The 17535-nt window shown below is 40.4% G+C and overlaps 1 protein-coding gene across 1 annotated transcript in view; it reads left to right on the forward strand.

Moving 5' to 3' along the window:
- LOC126481135 (adipocyte plasma membrane-associated protein Hemomucin-like) overlaps positions 1 to 17535 on the forward strand; it is a 231047-nt gene that overhangs the window by 99490 nt on the left and 114022 nt on the right. Inside the window, exon 2 of the mRNA XM_050104685.1 lies at positions 14165 to 14277. Coding sequence (XP_049960642.1) covers positions 14177 to 14277 — 101 coding nt within the window. The 5' untranslated portion in view covers positions 14165 to 14176. The remainder of the gene's footprint in view (positions 1 to 14164; positions 14278 to 17535) is intronic.

The following is a 17535-nucleotide window of genomic DNA, read 5'->3' on the forward strand; positions in this document are numbered from 1 at the left end:
CAGCTGAAAAATACTCCTGTGGGGGTACGAGGAAAGCGAATATGTTCCTCTTTAAAGTACTCTGACGGAAATGTGAGAAACCAGCCGCCTCAATCCTCAATCCGCCTTCCTCATAAAAAATTTTGGCGTGCGAACGTACTCGCACTATTTTAACACATAACTTTCTAAACCCTTTTACCCAGTCTCTCTTTTTAGTTAAGGCCTCACACTCAGCATCTCACTCTCACTTCCGCTGTCTCATTTTTCTCCCACTGATTTACAGCACATCCCGCGGTCCCTGTCTTCTCTCTCACTTACACTGTCTCCTATTGCCTTTCATTCCCAGTGTCAGGCCTATCTTTTCCAGTGCCTAAAACGGCAGCTCAAAAATTCTGGGGGTCCAACGTATTTTTTCCCTTATACCTCGATGTTTAAAATTGCGGTCCAAAATGTGTCTTCCCTTACACCTATATGTTAAAGTAGTCGGTCTGGGAGCATCCAGATTCCCCCAAGCCAGTGTATGGTCTCCATTCATCTGTATTTCGAATTTACACTGTTTCCTCTTTCTTTTGCTCACCACTGCTTCTATCTCCATCCATCTCTCTTTCTCTTACTGCCGCTGTCTCTCATTGGCCATCGATATGGTTCCCACTGCTATTGTCTTCATCCACATCTTTTTCTCTTTATTGTCAAGTTCCCACTATGACTGTCTCCTCTATCTTTCTCTTTCACTGCCACTGTCTCCTCTGTCATCCAGTGGCACTTTCTCTCTGCTACTCTCCTTGAGCACAAAAAGCGAGAGTATGTTTGCATGTCAAAATTTTTGGTGAGGTAGACGGAATGAGGACTGACGTAGCTGGTTCTCCACTTCTGTGTCAGTCTTTTAAAGAGCAACGTATCTGTCTGTTTCGTGCTCCAACAGAAGCATTTTCGAGTGATTCCCTTCTTTTCCCTGCTACTGCTGCTTGTATAAAAAGAACTCTATAGGCCATTAAAGTTTTGAAAGTAACTTAGATAAATTCACATACATGTATAAACAACAAATAAGTACGCATAACATAAAGTTAACGCAAAATAATTTGCTTTACATTTTTTGGGTTACTTAGAACTACAATCGAAAATCTTAAAAGAGTAAAGCTTATTTAGAAATGTGTTACTGAATTTGCAGTTTTCCAGTTTTACAAAAGTTTTCGCAGCTGGTTAATGTTCTTTCCAGACATGTTAAGAACTCTTTATAGCCCATTTAATGTCGCTGCGGTAACACTTTGGACATATTTGTGTATGTGTGAAGTACCCATTATACAGAGTTTTATTGGTGAAAAATTGCTGACTAAAAACATGGTTTAGTGACCTCAGAAACCTTGCGATGACACTAGAACCTTTGCCATGTGTTCCATGTGTTCACTGGGTCAGTTAAAACTACAATTACGCATCAGACCGGATATTACGTGCATTAATAAGGTATCTTGGAACCACAGAAATATGAAAAACAATCACTTTCACAGCATCGAGCACATCATACAAATGCTGCATTTTTACATTTGCTACTGTACCATTACAACATGAACCCAACAGAACTGATCTGGAGCCAAGGTGCGGGATTTGGGCCGAGAAGTAACAAGATGGTTAAGCTGCCAGACGTACTGGATCTAACGCACGCAGCTTTTTCACACGTCACTGTGGAACGCTGGCGTTATATAGAACGGCTCGTCATTAAAGAAGTAGAGAAAATGCTGCGCCTGGTTGGCTTCGTGGATTCTGTTGTTAACAGGCTCGTTATCAACGTAGCAAGTGACACTTCCAGAACTCAAATGTATTTCTCGGATTCGGATAAGGAAGGAGCTAAGAGATTACCAGGCGACTGACAGTAAGTAATACCTTCATTGGGTTCAATATTTATACGGTGAAATCCTTCAATACTCTCTTACGTTACACACAGCTTATGCAGAAAAATTACGCTTTGGTTAAGTCACGAAATTCCATCATTCTTGTTTTTGATTACAATAGTGCGTTAGCTAAAAACGATAACGTGTTGCGCTTTTCGTCTAGTCGTCTAAGGAGCGTATTGTGGGATATTTGCAGCGCATTATTTCATTCTGGTTAAAAATTAAATGACATTCGAAGCTGTTTCGCTCCTCTGCTATTCTTTTTTTACGTGTGAACTGCAGCTGGCCACGTCACTGCAGGCTAGCTGCACCAGCTGACAGGCCAGTGCTGTCCAAGTTAAATTCGCCGGTAAAGCTGTTGTCCCGTATTATCGCTAAGTCGATGTGAGCGCAAAGCACAGCACGTACCCTTAGACAAGTGTAACCCGAAATGTTTGCGTGGTTTAGTAATTATGGTGTACTCGTATGTGGGGACAGTGTTTGCGCAGCAATTGCCGTCTTAGTGTAATTGAGGCAGAATAAGGGGAACCAGCCAGCAGTCGCTGAGGCAGATAGAAAACCGCCTAAAAACCATCCACAGGCTGGGCGGGACACCTGACCTCGATACTAATCCGCCGGGCGGATTCGTGCCGAGGACCGGCACGCCTTCCCGCTCGGGAAGCAGCGCGTTAGACCGCGCGGCTAGCTGGGCGTGCTGTACTTGACATTACTCGAGACAGCTTGGCTGCAGTCGCACGTGAAACGGAAATCCAATTAGGTTCCAGCAAACGCGGAGGAATACATAGTGTAATGTTTAAATCGGGTTTATTCTTATGATGAATGGATTATAGCTTCTTCAAGGATGGAATAGACTGGCTAGTGCCGCAATGGGATAAATTTTGGCGACTATTTTTGAATATTTTTGAGTTAATAAAATCGTTATCGTTACTTTACACTACTGACCGGGTTTCATTTCAATGCCCCGTATTTTTGAAATGTAAACTTTTCAATTATTTTCAACCTAATTGTGCTCAGTCAGAAATATAACAGTGTTTCAGGACTTTACATGTCACGATTTACTGTATACTCGTAACTTTGTTCTACTTGTTGTCCTAGCATTTCGATGTAACACTGTACTCATGTCTGCAGTACGTTACAAACTCTTTCAAGCAACCTCGGGTCACTTTGTAAATCGTTACAAGACTACATTTCACTGGTCCAGTTCTTCAACAGCAACAGCACTTCGCTTTAGACATGACCCCAGACAGAAAAATCCAAACGACTGATGTCTCATGATCTTTGTATTAAAATGTCCAGCTGCACTTTCACACACCTACCACATTCCCCAACCATGGGCCATGAGTGAAATTTGACTCAGTTACATGGAATATTAGTCGAAAAGTAAAAATTCCAAATACTTTTGGTCCAACTAGGTCAGTATGTTGTATTGCAGGCAGTGGCAGTTCGTAGTCACGCATGCGCCGTTTGAGACCCATGTTTGCAGGGGCATTTCCTCTGCTATTATTATATACCTTCACCAGTGTTAGTTTTCCCTATTATGGTTTAAACATAACTGAACTACTTCCCTGTTTCTTAGAGGTAACCTAGAAACACGCTACTATGAGATTTGAAAAGAACTATCATCAAAACACAAGAAAACAACGTAGAACCAGCTATCTACATCTGCAGAGAAGCAAGTGTTGAGTGTTTCTCTTACAGTGCTGGAAACGAGAATTCTTGAATTGCCTTTGTCAATCTAGCTGCACGTTCCTCCATTCAAACAGTGGAAAATTTAACAAAAAAAATCTTCTTCTAATGACAGAGAGCAATGACGTTTGATACTGCACCAACAGTTCTCAAAGACGAATCCCATAGAAAAATTTCCAGTAGTCATACGACAATTTTTCATTAATGCCCGCCTGCCGCAGTGGCCGAGCGGTTCTAGGCGCTTCAGTCCGGAACCGCGCTGCTACTATGGTCGCAGGTTCGAATCCTGCCTCGGGCATAGATGTGTGTGATGTCCTTAGGTTAGTTAGGTTTAAGTAGTTCTAAGTCTAGGGGACTTATGGCCTCAGATGTTAAGTCTCATAGTGCTTAGAGCCATTTGAACCATTTATAATGCCCCTTCCCGATAATTCAAGCATTTACCAGGTGTAGAAGAATGAAACAGAAGTATCTCTATAGATGATGCTAGCCGTCAGTGTAGGGCCCGTGAGACGGCGTCTGCAACGCCATCAGCTTCCTGTAACGGCTGACGACGAATGTCAACTCTCAGTAATCCAAGTTCCGTACAGTGCCGTAAAGATGAGTTTTGTGCCTACGAACTACGATTTGCGGACAGCATTGGTTTTCTGTTATCATTTGAAGAAAAATGCTGCAGAATCGCATCGAATGCTTTCGGCGGACATGTTCTTCGGAAAACAAAGTGTTTCAAATGGTTCGAAAAATACAAAAGTGGTAATTTTGACGTGAGAAACGACGAGCTCGGGAAACCACCGGAAATGTTCGAAGACAAAGAATTGTAGGCCTTATTGGATGAAGATGATACCGAAACTCAACAGGAACTCGCGAAACAATCAATGTGAAGCAGAATACCGTTTTTCTTCGGTTGAAAGCTGTGGGAAAGGTGCAGGAACTGGGATAATGGGTTCCGCATGAACTGAATGAAAGACAGCAAGCAAATCGAAAGACCACTTGTAAAATGCCGCTCACCAGATGCAAAAGAAAGTCGCTTCTCCATCGAATAGTGACAGGTCATGAAAAATGGGTATACTGTATTTTGAGAATCCTAAGCGTCGTTAAGTCAGGGGTGAATCCAGGCAACCCACTGCAAGACCAAATCGCTTTGGAAAGAAGACAATGCTCTGTGTTTGGTAGGATTAGAAGGGTGTCATCTATTATGAGCTGCTAAAACCTGGTGAAACCGTTAACACTGGTCGCTACCAACACCAAATGATCAATTTAAATCGCGTATTACGTGAAAAACGATCGGAATAAGGAAAAAGTCATATAGCCCCACGATAACGCCCCATCACACACAGCAAAACGGGTCGGCGAAACGATCGAGGCCTTCAGTTGGGAAATACTAGGGCATGCTGCTTATTCTCCAGACTTGGCTCCCTCCGATTATCATCTCTTTGCACCATGGGGACACGCTCTCGCTTAACGCTTCAGTTCATATGAAAGTGTACAAAAATTGCTCGCTGACTGTTTCGCTTCAAAAGGAGAATTGTTTTTCTGGCGTGGCATTCATAGCCTACCGGAGAGGTGGGAGAAATGTATAAATGGGAATGGAGATTTTTTGGATAAAATATTGTTCATCAGTTTCAAACAACAGACGTATAATTATTGCAACCAGATTCCGGTTTCATATTTATTTACCTTGTACTATGTTCGCCAGACCCGTAGGCCCCTGCAGACAGCTTTGGCCAGCAGCAGTCTAGCAGTTTTGCTGGACATCTACACAGCAGTTCCACACAATTCGCGCCGTCTTGAAATGCCGCCAATCCTTTACCAAATTATGAGCACATAGATACAATTTTTGTCCATCGTGCACATTAATTCGTCCGTCAATTGTGCAGTAATGAGAAAAACTAACAGTTTTACTACATTGGTGTTCAAAATTAAAGCAATGAACGGCTATTTCCCCGTCTTGTGTCTAATTCACCGTATAATCATACAAACTGTCAAGAGATATCGGTACAATAGACTTCTGCACGGAAAATGACATTCCGATCTACCGACAACTACGTCAACGATGACATCAGGACACCTATCAAACGGGGTAGTGTTTGCCGGGTAGTCCCACATCCATAATCGCTGTGTATAAGTCACCGACTGTCCAGTATGGCACAAAGAAGATGCCTACCAGACTCTCTGTGGTGGAAGACCATAAGAAGAATGGAAGCAGGACAGTCGCAAACTGATGAGGCCCGATGGCTTAATGTGATTCGTTCTGTTGTTACTCGGATGTGGCAACAATGAAACAGTGCCTAAAGACCAGGGCAGGGCCGACCAAATGTGATATCAGAAAGGGAGGACCGTTATTTGGATGTAAGCATGGCAACTGGCATCTGACTTTGCAGCATCCACTGGACGTGTTGTATCGAGGCAGACATTGGCAGAGTGGTCTTTATTGTTGGAGACCTGCTGTGTGTATACCTCTGATGCATCTTCACAGAACAGTGGAATCATCAACATGCCATCTGCGCGATCGAACCCCGGGCCATTGTTCTTTTCCTAAATAAGCCCCGAATTGGGCTGGAGAGCGACTCTCGACTCATTCGCATCTGGAGGGAACGTGGAACACGATTTCGGGATCCAAACTTTATGGAAAGAGACGGATATCGAGGAGGATCCCTAATGTTGTGGACAGGGATTATGTTGAGCACATGAACACCTCTTCATGAAATTGTATGGGTGAATCGGCAAGGTTTAACTGCAGCCAGGTATCGTGACAAGATATTGGGACTTCATGTGCCGTTGTTGCGAGACTCTGTGGGCCCAGACTTTGTACTGATGGACGATAATGCTGACCACATAGACCATGAGTTGTTGATGTTTTCCTGGAAACAGAAGATATTGCACGCATGGCGTGGCCAACTCGTTCTCGCAATTTGAATCCAGTAGAACATGTCTGGGGTGCAGTAGGAAGACGGGATGCATCATTTCAGCATCCACCAACCACTCTCCAAGTCTTGCGAGCAGCTCTCCAGGACGAATGGACGTTATTGTCTCAACAGGAGATTGATGATATCATTCACAGCATGCCCCGTCGTTGTCAGGACTGTATTGCTGCCAGAGGTGGTCACACCCCATACTGAGCACATTAACCAGTTGCCGGCCCGTGGTAGCCGAGCGGTTCTAGGCGCTTCAGTCTGAAACCGCGCGACCGCTACGGTCACAGGTTCGAATCCTGCCTCGGGCATGGATTTATGTGATGTCCTTAGGTTAGTTAGGTTTAAGTAGTTCTAAGTTCTAGGGGACTGATGACCTGAGATGTTAAGTCCCAAAGTGCTCAGAGCCATTTGAACCATTAACCAGTTGTCGGAATGTGTGTGGAAATCCGTTAAGTCGTAAAAAACGAAGAACATTTCTGTCTACCGTTATGCATGCTGCAGTTGTTTACGTTGTCTATTCTTTACATTGTTTCTACTTTTCCAATCACCTGTTTATACTGTTTTGTGGTAGAATAAACACAACATTGGAAAATCTCTGTTTGCTGCTTTAATTTTGGACATCCGTGTAGCTGCATTTTTGTAACATTTTCTTCAGTTTTCGAACTGAAATATTCTTCACTCCGTACGCTGATTAAAAACCGATATACGTGCTAAAAGTAGATCTGTTCGTTTGAAAATATATTTTGGCTATATTTTGTGTGATGAAGTAATCTATAATTACCAAAAACTTCTTCCGTCAGACTCGCACAGAAAGCTAATGTCGTCATAGGCTACCAGCTTTTAACCTGTCCACCTGACAACAGAAATGTTCCCTTCGAAACATCTTGCGAGAATCATCCAACAAAATTTATCGGTTACAGGAAGTAGGCAGAAGGAACGGTACAGTTTAAAGTTCTGTCGGTTAGGCAACAAATTCGAATCAGTACGGTGATTCATCTGTATCAACTCCCAGCTATTCATTCAAGCACTGTGTTCAATAAAACTAACCATGAAGGCGAGCATTGTGGAATATGGAGCGAGACAAAAATAGACGTTAACTGGCTAAAGCAGCCACTGCAGGCCACTTATATAGTGTATACAGGGTGATTTATTCCACTGTGTAAAAATAAAAACACTAGGGATTGATCTATGAGAGGATACGGAACAAAAAAGGTCTCTTGAAATTATGTGCGGAATGCATGGTTTCCATGTTAGAGACCATTTATATTTGAGCGGTGTCTGTTCTGTCGGACATGTCCGACAAAACACTCAAATATACGCGTTTCCGAAAAAGGGGGGATCGCTCCTCAACGTTTGTTCCAGTGTGAATGCACAAATGTTATCCAAATTCCTACGGGAATCAGGATTTGCGAGTAGCGTCGTTAATGAACGACGAACTCTACATTGCAACGTGTGATAAATTGGATCTGAATCATGTAGGATCGTGTCCGGATGGCCGAAACGGTTAAGGCAGCCACTCATGACAGGTGGTAAATCCGGGTTCGAGACCCGGTCCGGCACAAATTTTCAACTTTCGCCATTGCATCACCACAATGCCCTGTGCGGCTAGCCATCACAGTTACCCACTCATCCCTACATATGCCTTCCCCTTCCTACATTACATGTTTACACTTATGTAAACGTATTCTAACAACCACAGGTAATCTACTCACGTGGATAATTATGAGAATTATTCTATATTACTTTATTGCTATAAATATTTGCAGAAAAGCAGTTGTCACTGTTCTTCATCGTACACTATTCAGCTTGTAGTATCCCAGATGCTATTGTGATTTTGCCAGTTACCCAAAATATTAAATCTGGACTACAACTTAACTTGGAAAACTTAATATCACGAATTTTTTTCATTATGTATAGTCTGCCATGTTGTGGTAAATACTGCGAGAAAATCAGTATACCTGTATTTTTTTTCGTTTACATAGTGTACGAAGAACTGTCGGGGGCTTCCACTCTCACAGTTCTGCTATTCAGGACTGAATATCTATTTACATAGTTTTTCTAGTACATACCTCTACCAGTACTTTACTAAAAAGCATCAGACAAAATTTTCATCTGTTGCCTGTCTTTCTGGCACTTCTATAGCCCACAATGCTGCTTCACCCTGCACGTATCCAAAAATTTGATTTTCTGTTCAACTGTTCAATTATGTGCCAGCACATGGCTTTCTTTCTTTCTCGGCACATGTGCCATAAATTGTCTATGATGAATAATATTATCATCTAAAAATATATATAGAGCCATAAATATTCGCCCTCATTAATGGTGAAATACTTCTAGCCTGGCATTAGCAGCATCATTAGTCATTTCAGTTTTCAGATGATTCCATTAGACCTACGAAACTGCAATGGAATCAGCTTCATGCTCAGAACACTGTCCATTGTTCTTCACTAGACATCATTTCCTTCAGTAACCTTTCTCCTTACTTTGGCAATTTCTTCTGAAATTACTGACGCATTGTCAAAAGACTTTCACTGATGGTACCCTGCACCTTCTCAGCTTTGTACTCGTTTTCGCTTCTGCGCTCATTGCAGGTGGCCATAACAGCATCCAACCTTGTTCTATCTCACCCACATGCTGATTTATCTCTTTGGTACACTCATCGATGACATGCTCAATCTAGTTTCAGCATGCATGAATCTCGTTCTATTTTATCTGCAATCAAAGTGTCCTTTTCGGTAATACATCTGTTGATTTCAGCATATAGTTGCTTTACGTGTTGCTCTGAAACTATGTGTGTTATTTTATTGGGTAGTTCATTCAGTTTACACTAGTCCTCAACTAATTGCGTTATAGAGTCAGCAATCACTTTTAACTTTTTTGGCGCCTTGGACATTTTTCTCTGTTCAAGTGACATTTCTCTGTGTGCCTCAAATGTTTCCTCCATCTTTATCGATACGTTATTCATAGCGTCAGCTAAACTCTGGGAGTTCACTAACATTTCATTTATCTGAGTGACGTGCTCCACCTTTACTATTTCAATACACTAATTAATCAAACAGAAGATAAGTCTAAACCTATGACACACATACTCCATAGAAATATAAATATTTTTGCACAAAATCTAATATCATACACAGCAATACTAAGAGACACAGAGTGCAAGGGAAAAAGAAAACTAGTACCACCAGAGTAACTCATGCACTGCTTACCGCTTGAAGACATTATGAAAAATCAACTAAATTACTCTGAATTTTTTTCCACCTTAGAGAAATTCGAAATGAAAAAATTCTGAACACTTTTGTCAACTGTTAAGAAACGAAATCAACCTTTAGTGTGAATTCTTTTACAAATTTCGATTTTTTAAGCTTGCATCTGTTCGGTTGTGGTTGTGGCTCTTTGAGGTTTTGGCATTTAATTTCAGTTTGTTCTATTTTTCGTTCCTTCCACTTTTGCTTTATGTTTATCATCAAGGTAGTAATGGAAAAGATAGCACAATATGTATAGATTACATTAGTACTTGTCAACAATGTAGCACGTAACGATTAACTAATACACTTCTGCACTAGATGTCTGTTTACTAAAGACTTTGCTCCTAGATCACAACAAACGGCTTTTCCACTGTCGCCAAATTACTATATTACTACAGATGCTATTCCTTACTTTTGCCATTTTGTTAGTTACTCAAAATATTAGCCCTGAAACAAAGCTTAACATAGCTGGTAAGAAATTACAACACTCTGAAGATTGTATTTAACCCCTACAGACAGGATTATGAAACAATAAAGACAAAAAGCTTGAAATGCTACATTTGTGTTACTTTAGGATTACAATAAACAGGCAAGTATATTGACAGAAAATACTATATGTCATATTTATATATTTTGTAGCGTTACGTATTTGCTACGTTAGGCATTTAAGTATAGAGATTAACTAAATTTTGGTTTGTAAGTGATTATATGTCGACTTTTATGACGTATGAAAATATTTAAGAGTTTGAATCTTTTGACCTTCGTAGCTCCAAGTCCAGAAAACATTTCCTTTTCTTTTCGATCCACAGATTAACATTACAATTCTAGCAGATAATTGCAGTTTGATAGATCTTTGAGTCTACCTCTCTTCTCAACTGGCCAATGTCCAACAATTTCCTGACGAACAACCTTTTGGGAATTGGCTTTGATGTATGCCCTATTCTCTTCTTCTTTTCATATTTAGTATCTACACTTGAATAAGTTCCTCCCCTCTTCCTCCTACTTACTTCCTTGTTCATTTTGCACAGGTCATCAGCTGTTTCAGTTTTCAACTAACAAAGTGGAGTCACCTCATTTTTGGGTACCCCAAGTCACAGTTCTTCCTGTGCAATAGCCATGCATTTACTACCATCTTGTAACGAAAGTGAAACAATTGTCGATGGTAGTACTTCTTTGATATGATGTTGATTCTGTACAATTCAATTAGTGAATATAAGAGATCTACTCCCCCCACAAACTCTTAGAGAAGAGTAATTGATGGACAGTCAACCTTTCTTTCCCCTTCTTATGCCATAGGTTCACCTTGCTTAGTGGCACCTCTAGAGCAGGCACTCAGGCAACAGTCATCACTCTCTCCACCAGCCTCAAGAGCTTCGACACTCCTCATCTTTCCATAAAATACAGCAGGATTCATTATCTAAAAGAAGAACGGTCTGCTTGCGAATGCCGTAGTTGATAAATTTGCAACATCAAAAAAATACGCTCAGAAATTCTAGGAATAAGGTCTACCATAATCATTTTTCTACCCCGATATACCTCGAAATTACCTCCATTACGTTATATTTATTGAAAGTTGATAATTTACGTTTTTCAAGATCAGTAATGATAAATATCAGCAGCTGAAATACACCAGTCCACGCAACACAGAACTCCAAAGATTCAACTCTTCACGTAGTTGAAGAAATTCGCACAATACAGTGCAACTTCTACACTTTCAGTCAGAAGCGTTACGAATCTGACAAGAAAGGCGACTGTGGGAAGGTACCTCTCGCTATGCAGATACAGCAATGTACTGTAAGCGTTACAAATTTGTCGAGCTCTTCCACAGAGGGTTAAGTGCACTTACGAAAGGATTAAGAATCTAGTCCATTACAATAGTGTGTGTCGTAATATTGGCAAACTGAGAGCAAACCAATACGCCTGTTCTGTACAACTTATAGACCCAGAGTGCTTTGAAGATGTTTTGATAACTTGCTTGATCCATGTGTGATGTCAGTTTTTTGTGTGGTACTTTGCCTTAGATTACATCATCACATGTTCCATAGATCATGAGTGCTACTTTTCATAATGATATGGAAAATGTCAGTTTAACATATATTCTTTACACAATATAATATTTTTTCATATCTAAAAATTCATCTATGAGTAGAAAGAGTTGTCATCCAGAAATTCTTTTAATATGTTTTTAAATGTTAGTTAGCTATCTGTCAGACTTTTACTGCTACTCGGTAAAACATCAAAGATTTTTGCGGTAGCAAAATTCACCACTTTCTGTGCCAAACTCAGATTTAACCCAGAACAGTGAAGATCATCCTTTCTCCTAGTGTTGAAGCTATGTGCTTTGTTATTATTTTTGAAATGGGATGGGTTATCAATAACGAATTTCATAATGAATATATGTATTGCGAAAGTATTGTGGATATCCCGAGTTCCTTAAATAAATGTCTGTAAGGTGATCTTGGGTAGACTCTGGCTATTATTATGATTACACGCTTATGTGTAATAAATATGTTTCCCCATAATGATGAATTGCCCCAAAATATGATACCATATGAAAGCAGTGAATGAAAATAGGCATAGTAGGCTAATTTAATGATATTTAATCAACAAAATTTGCAATAACGCTGATAGCATAAGCAGATGAACCTAACAGTTTCAGCAAATTACCAATGTGTTTCTTCCAATTCAATTTCTCATCGATGCACAGACCCAGAAATTTTGAATATTCTGCCTTAACAACAGACTTCTGTTCAAAGTCTATATTTATCAATGATGTTATGCCATTTACTGTATAGAATTGTATGTACTGTGTTTTCTCAAAATTTAGTGAGAGTCCGTTTGCAGAGACCCACTAATAATTTGTTAAAAGGCATTATTTACCATTTCCTCGCTTTGTCCTTGTTTGTTGGCTGTGATTACTATAGTTGTATCATCAGCAAATAGAACAAACTTTGCATCTTCGTGAATACAGAGTGGCAAATCATTAATACATATTAAGAACAATAAGGGACGCAAAACTGAGCCCTTGGGGACGCAATTCCAGATACCTCTGCGGATTGTTGCAGGTTATCTATGCTGTTAATTTCAACCTTCTGCATTCTTCCAGTTAAATATGAATGAAACCATTTATGCACTGTCCCACTCACACCACAATACGTAAGCTTATCTAGAAAATTTTCTTGATTCACGTAGTCAAAAAGCTTTGATAGGTTACAAAATATCCCAATGTTTGATGACAGTTATTCAGAGCATTTAGTATTTGATCAGTAAAAGCATACATAGCATTTTCTGTTGAAAAGCTTTTCTGAAAACCAAATGGACATTTTGTTAGTACTTCATGTTTAAATTATGTGATGCTACACTTGAATACATTACTTTTCCAAGAATTTTGGATGAAGCTGCTAGAAGAGAGATTGAGCAATAGTTGATAGCATCAGACCTATGCCCTTTTTAGGCAATGGTTTAACAATAGCATATTTCAGTCTATCTGTAAAAATGCCCTGTTTCAGAGGCTGAGAATCCTATTTATCTGTTAGGCATAAGCTTTTAGTACTCTGTTGGAAATGCCATCAATTCCATGTGAGCCTTTACTTTTGATTGAATTTATTAATTTCCTAATTTCGGTAGGAGAGGTGGGTTGAATTTCACTTTTATCAAATTGCATAGGTATTGCCTCATCCATATGTCTTGCACTATCTAATGAATAGCTGTATCCTATATTCTCTACAACACTTACAAAATGATTATTAAAAGTGTTTTTTACTTCTGACTTTTTGTTAACAAACTTTTCATCGAGTTTGATATAAATACGGCCTTCCTGTGTTCACGGTTGCTGTTTTCCATTTAACAGTTTTCCGAATTGTTTTAATTTTCATTATCAGAGGTGCTAATCTCAGATATAATCCACATACTTCTGGGCTTTTTAGTAACTTCTCTTAATACAGTGCAGTACAGTAATTTTTATATGTTTCATTGTTTCTGGGTCATTACCCCTTCTAGCTACAAGATACATTTCGCTTTTCTGTTTACAAGGTACTTTTATCCCTTTAGTAAGCCATGACTTTTTAGATGGTTTCTTACAGTTATATTTCACTTTTTTCTTAGGAAAATATTTTCAAATATACTCACAAATGTATCATGAAATAGGTTAAATTTTAAATTAGAATCAGGTTCCCGGTACACCTCATCCCAGTCTAATTGTTGCAAGCTTTCCCTAAAAGTTGCAATTGTTAAATCGTTAGCTGAACGCACTACTTTGGAGGAGTGTTTTGCGTTACTGTATGGAGCTGTGTCACATATTGTAACTAGCTGTGCATCATGATCAGACAGACCATTCTTAAAAGGAAAAGTTTTTGTTTGATTAACTGGCTCTAGTGTGGAAGGAAATAGGCTTTGCATTTATTAATTTCCTTTGACACCTCTGTAACACGGTTGTTTGATGGTGATGTTGCAGTGAACTGCCGTGATGGCTGTCCGCGACGGCCTCCGGGTAGCCCTGCTGCTCTTCTTCTGCTGCCTGCTGCCTCAGGAGTCACACTCGCTGGGACGGCTGCCCAAAGCATACAGGTACTGCACACACACCGTGCCGCTACGTTCAGACAGTGGCACACACCTCTGAGAAATATTAGACGGAGATATTAGACGGTCACTACTATTTGTGAAAGCTTCATTACCACGAAGTTCATACGAGCATAAGAGGCTGCTGAGCTGTGTGACATGTAAAGAATAATAGTATTAGAGAGTGGTAGATAAAGATCGCTCGAGCATTGCGCTGTCAACGATTTTCTTATGCTATGCCACTTTGTCTTATACGAGGATTGTTAAAAAAGTAAACACTATCTAATCAAAAGTATCCGGACACCATTAATAGGAAGTGTGTCCACCTTTGGCCTTCATGACGACTTGAACTCTGCTAGCGATACTTGCAATAGGTGTCTCAATGTCTGTGAAGGAATGGCAGCCCATTCTTCCTCAAAAGTCGATACCAGAGATGGTAGTGACATCGTGTAAGTAGGCAATTTAGGTTTTTATGTTGGTAACGCCACGTAGCGCTCTGTAAGAAAATCACTGACTGCGCTGTGTGCAGTCTATGGCTGCTTGGACTCATTGTTGAAATATTCGCTTGTGTAGTGTTGGGCAGTTGGATGGGAACAGCGCGTAGCGTTGCGCAGTTGGTGAGCCGCCAGCAGTGGTGGACGTGGGGAGAGAGATGCCAGAGTTTTGAGAGCGGACGATCTGGACGTGTGTCTGTCAGAAAAAGGAAATTTGTAAGACTGGATATCATGAACTAATATATAATGACTTTTGAACACTATTAAGATAAATACATTGTTTGTTCTCTATCAAAATCTTTCATTTGCTAACTATGCCTATCAGTAGTTAGAATATTTTATTTAGCTGGCAGTATCGGCGCTCGCTGGATTGCAGTAGTTCGAGTAACGAAGATTTTTGTGAGGTAAGTGATTCATGAAAGGCATAGGTTATTGTTAGTCAGAGCCATTCTTTTGTGGGGATTATTGAAAGTCAGATTGCGTTGCGCTAAATATATTGTGTGTCAGTTTAGTGATGATAAGAGTAAGTAAAGAGAGAAATGTCTGAGTACGTTCAGTTTTGCTCAGCTGTTTAAAAATCAAATAACGTAAGAGGTTTTCCAGCACTGTTATTTTTAAATTTTTCTAAGGGGACGTTTCAATTGTCCGTTGGGGTCAGGAGCGAAATCAATGTTCTGACTCATTCCAAATGTGTTCCATTGGCTTCAGATCGGGACTCTGCGCAGGGTATTCCATTTCAGTAATGTTATCGTGCCTCAACGATACAGAGAGCCGTACCGTAGGTGCAACCACAACGGAGGGGTATCTGTTGAGAGGCCAGACAAACGTGTGGTTCCTGAAGAGGGGCAGCAGCCTTTTCAGTACTTGCAGGGGCCACAGTCTGGATGATTGACTGATGTGGCCCTGTAACACTAACCAAAACGGCCTTGCTGTTTTGGTACTGCGAACGGCTGAAAGCAAGGGGAAACTACAGCCGTAATTTTTCCCGAGGGCATGCAGCTTTAGGAAACACAAAAATGCAGCAAGTGAAGCAGGCAAAAAGGAATACAAACGTCTCAAAAATGAGATCGACAGGAAGTGCAAAATGGCTAAGTAGGGATGGCTAGAGGACAAATGTAAGGATGAAGAGGCTTATCTCATGAGGGGTAAGATAGATACTGCCTACAGGAAAATTAAAGAGACCTTTGGAGAAAAGAGAACCACTTGTATGAATATCAAGAGCTCAGATGGAAACCCAGTTCTAAGCAAAGAAGGGAAAGCAGAATGGTGGAAGGAGTATATAGAGGGTGTATACAGGGGTGATGTTCTTGAGGACAGTATTATAGAAATGGAAGAGGGTGTAGATGAAGATGAAATGGGAGATATGACACTGCGTGAAGAGTTTTACAGAGCACTGAAAGACCTAAGTCGAAACAAGGCCCCGGGAATAGACAACATTCCATTAGAAATACTGACAGCCTTGGGAGAGGCAGTCCTGACAAAACTCTACCATCTGGTGAGCAAGATGTATGAGACAAGCGAAATTCTCTCAGACTTCAAGAAGAATATAATAATTCCAATCCCAAAGAATGCAGGCGTTGACAGATGTGAAAATTACCGAACTATCAGTTTAGTAAGTCACAGCTGCAAAATACTAACGCGAATTCTTTACAGACGAATGGAAAAACTGGTAGAAGCCGACCTCGGGGAAGATCAGTTTGGATTCCGTAGAAATGTTGGAACACGTGCGGCAATACTGACCCTACGACTTATCTTAGAAGAAAGATTAAGGAAAGGCAAACCTACGTTTCTAGGATTTGTAGACTTAGAGAAAGCTTTTGACAATATTGACTGGAATACTCTCTTTCAAATTCTGAAGGTGGCAGGGGTAAAATGCAGGGAGCGAAAGGCTATTTAGAATTTGTACAGAAACCAGATGGCAGTTGTAAGAGTAGAGGGACATGAAAGGGTAGCAGTGGTTGGGAAGGGAGTGAGACAGGTTTGTAGCCTCTCCCCGATGCTATTCAATCTGTATATTGAGTAAGCAGTAAAGGAAACAAAAGAAAATTTCGGAGTAGGCATTAAAATTCACGGAGAAGAAATAAAAACTTTGAGGTTCGCCGATGACATTGTAATTCTGTCAGGGACAGCAAAGGACTTGGAAGAGCAGTTGAACGGAATGGACAGTGTCTTGAAAGGAGGGTATAAGATGAACATCAACAAAAGCAAAACGAGGATAATGGAATGTAGTCGAATTAAGTCGCGTGATGCTGAGGGAATTAGATTAGGAAATGAGACACTTAAAGTAGTAAAGGAGTTTTGCTATTTGGGGAGCAAAATAACTGCTGATGGTCGAAGTAGAGAGGAAATAAAATGTAGACTGGCAATGGCAAGGAAAGCGTTTCTGGAGAAGAGAAATTTGTTAACATCGAGTATAGATTTAAGTGTGAGGAAGTCGTTTCTGAAAGTATTTGTATGGAGTGTAGCCATGGACAATAAATAGTTTAGACAAGAAGAGAATAGAAGCTTTCGAAATGTGGTGCTACAGAAGAATGCTGAAGATAAGTTGGGTGGATCACATAACTAATGAGGAGGTACTGAATCGAATTGGGGAGAGGAGGAGTTTGTGGCACAACTTGACTAGAAGAAGGGATCGGTTGGTAGGACATGTTCTGAGGCATAAGGGGATCACCAATTTAGCACTGGAGGGCAGCATGGTGGGTAAAAATCGTAGATGGAGACCAATAGATGAATACACTAAGCAGACTCAGAATGATGTAGGCTGCAGTAGGTA

Source organism: Schistocerca serialis, chromosome 5 (assembly GCF_023864345.2).
Source record: "Schistocerca serialis cubense isolate TAMUIC-IGC-003099 chromosome 5, iqSchSeri2.2, whole genome shotgun sequence".
Lineage (NCBI taxonomy): Eukaryota > Metazoa > Arthropoda > Insecta > Orthoptera > Acrididae > Schistocerca > Schistocerca serialis.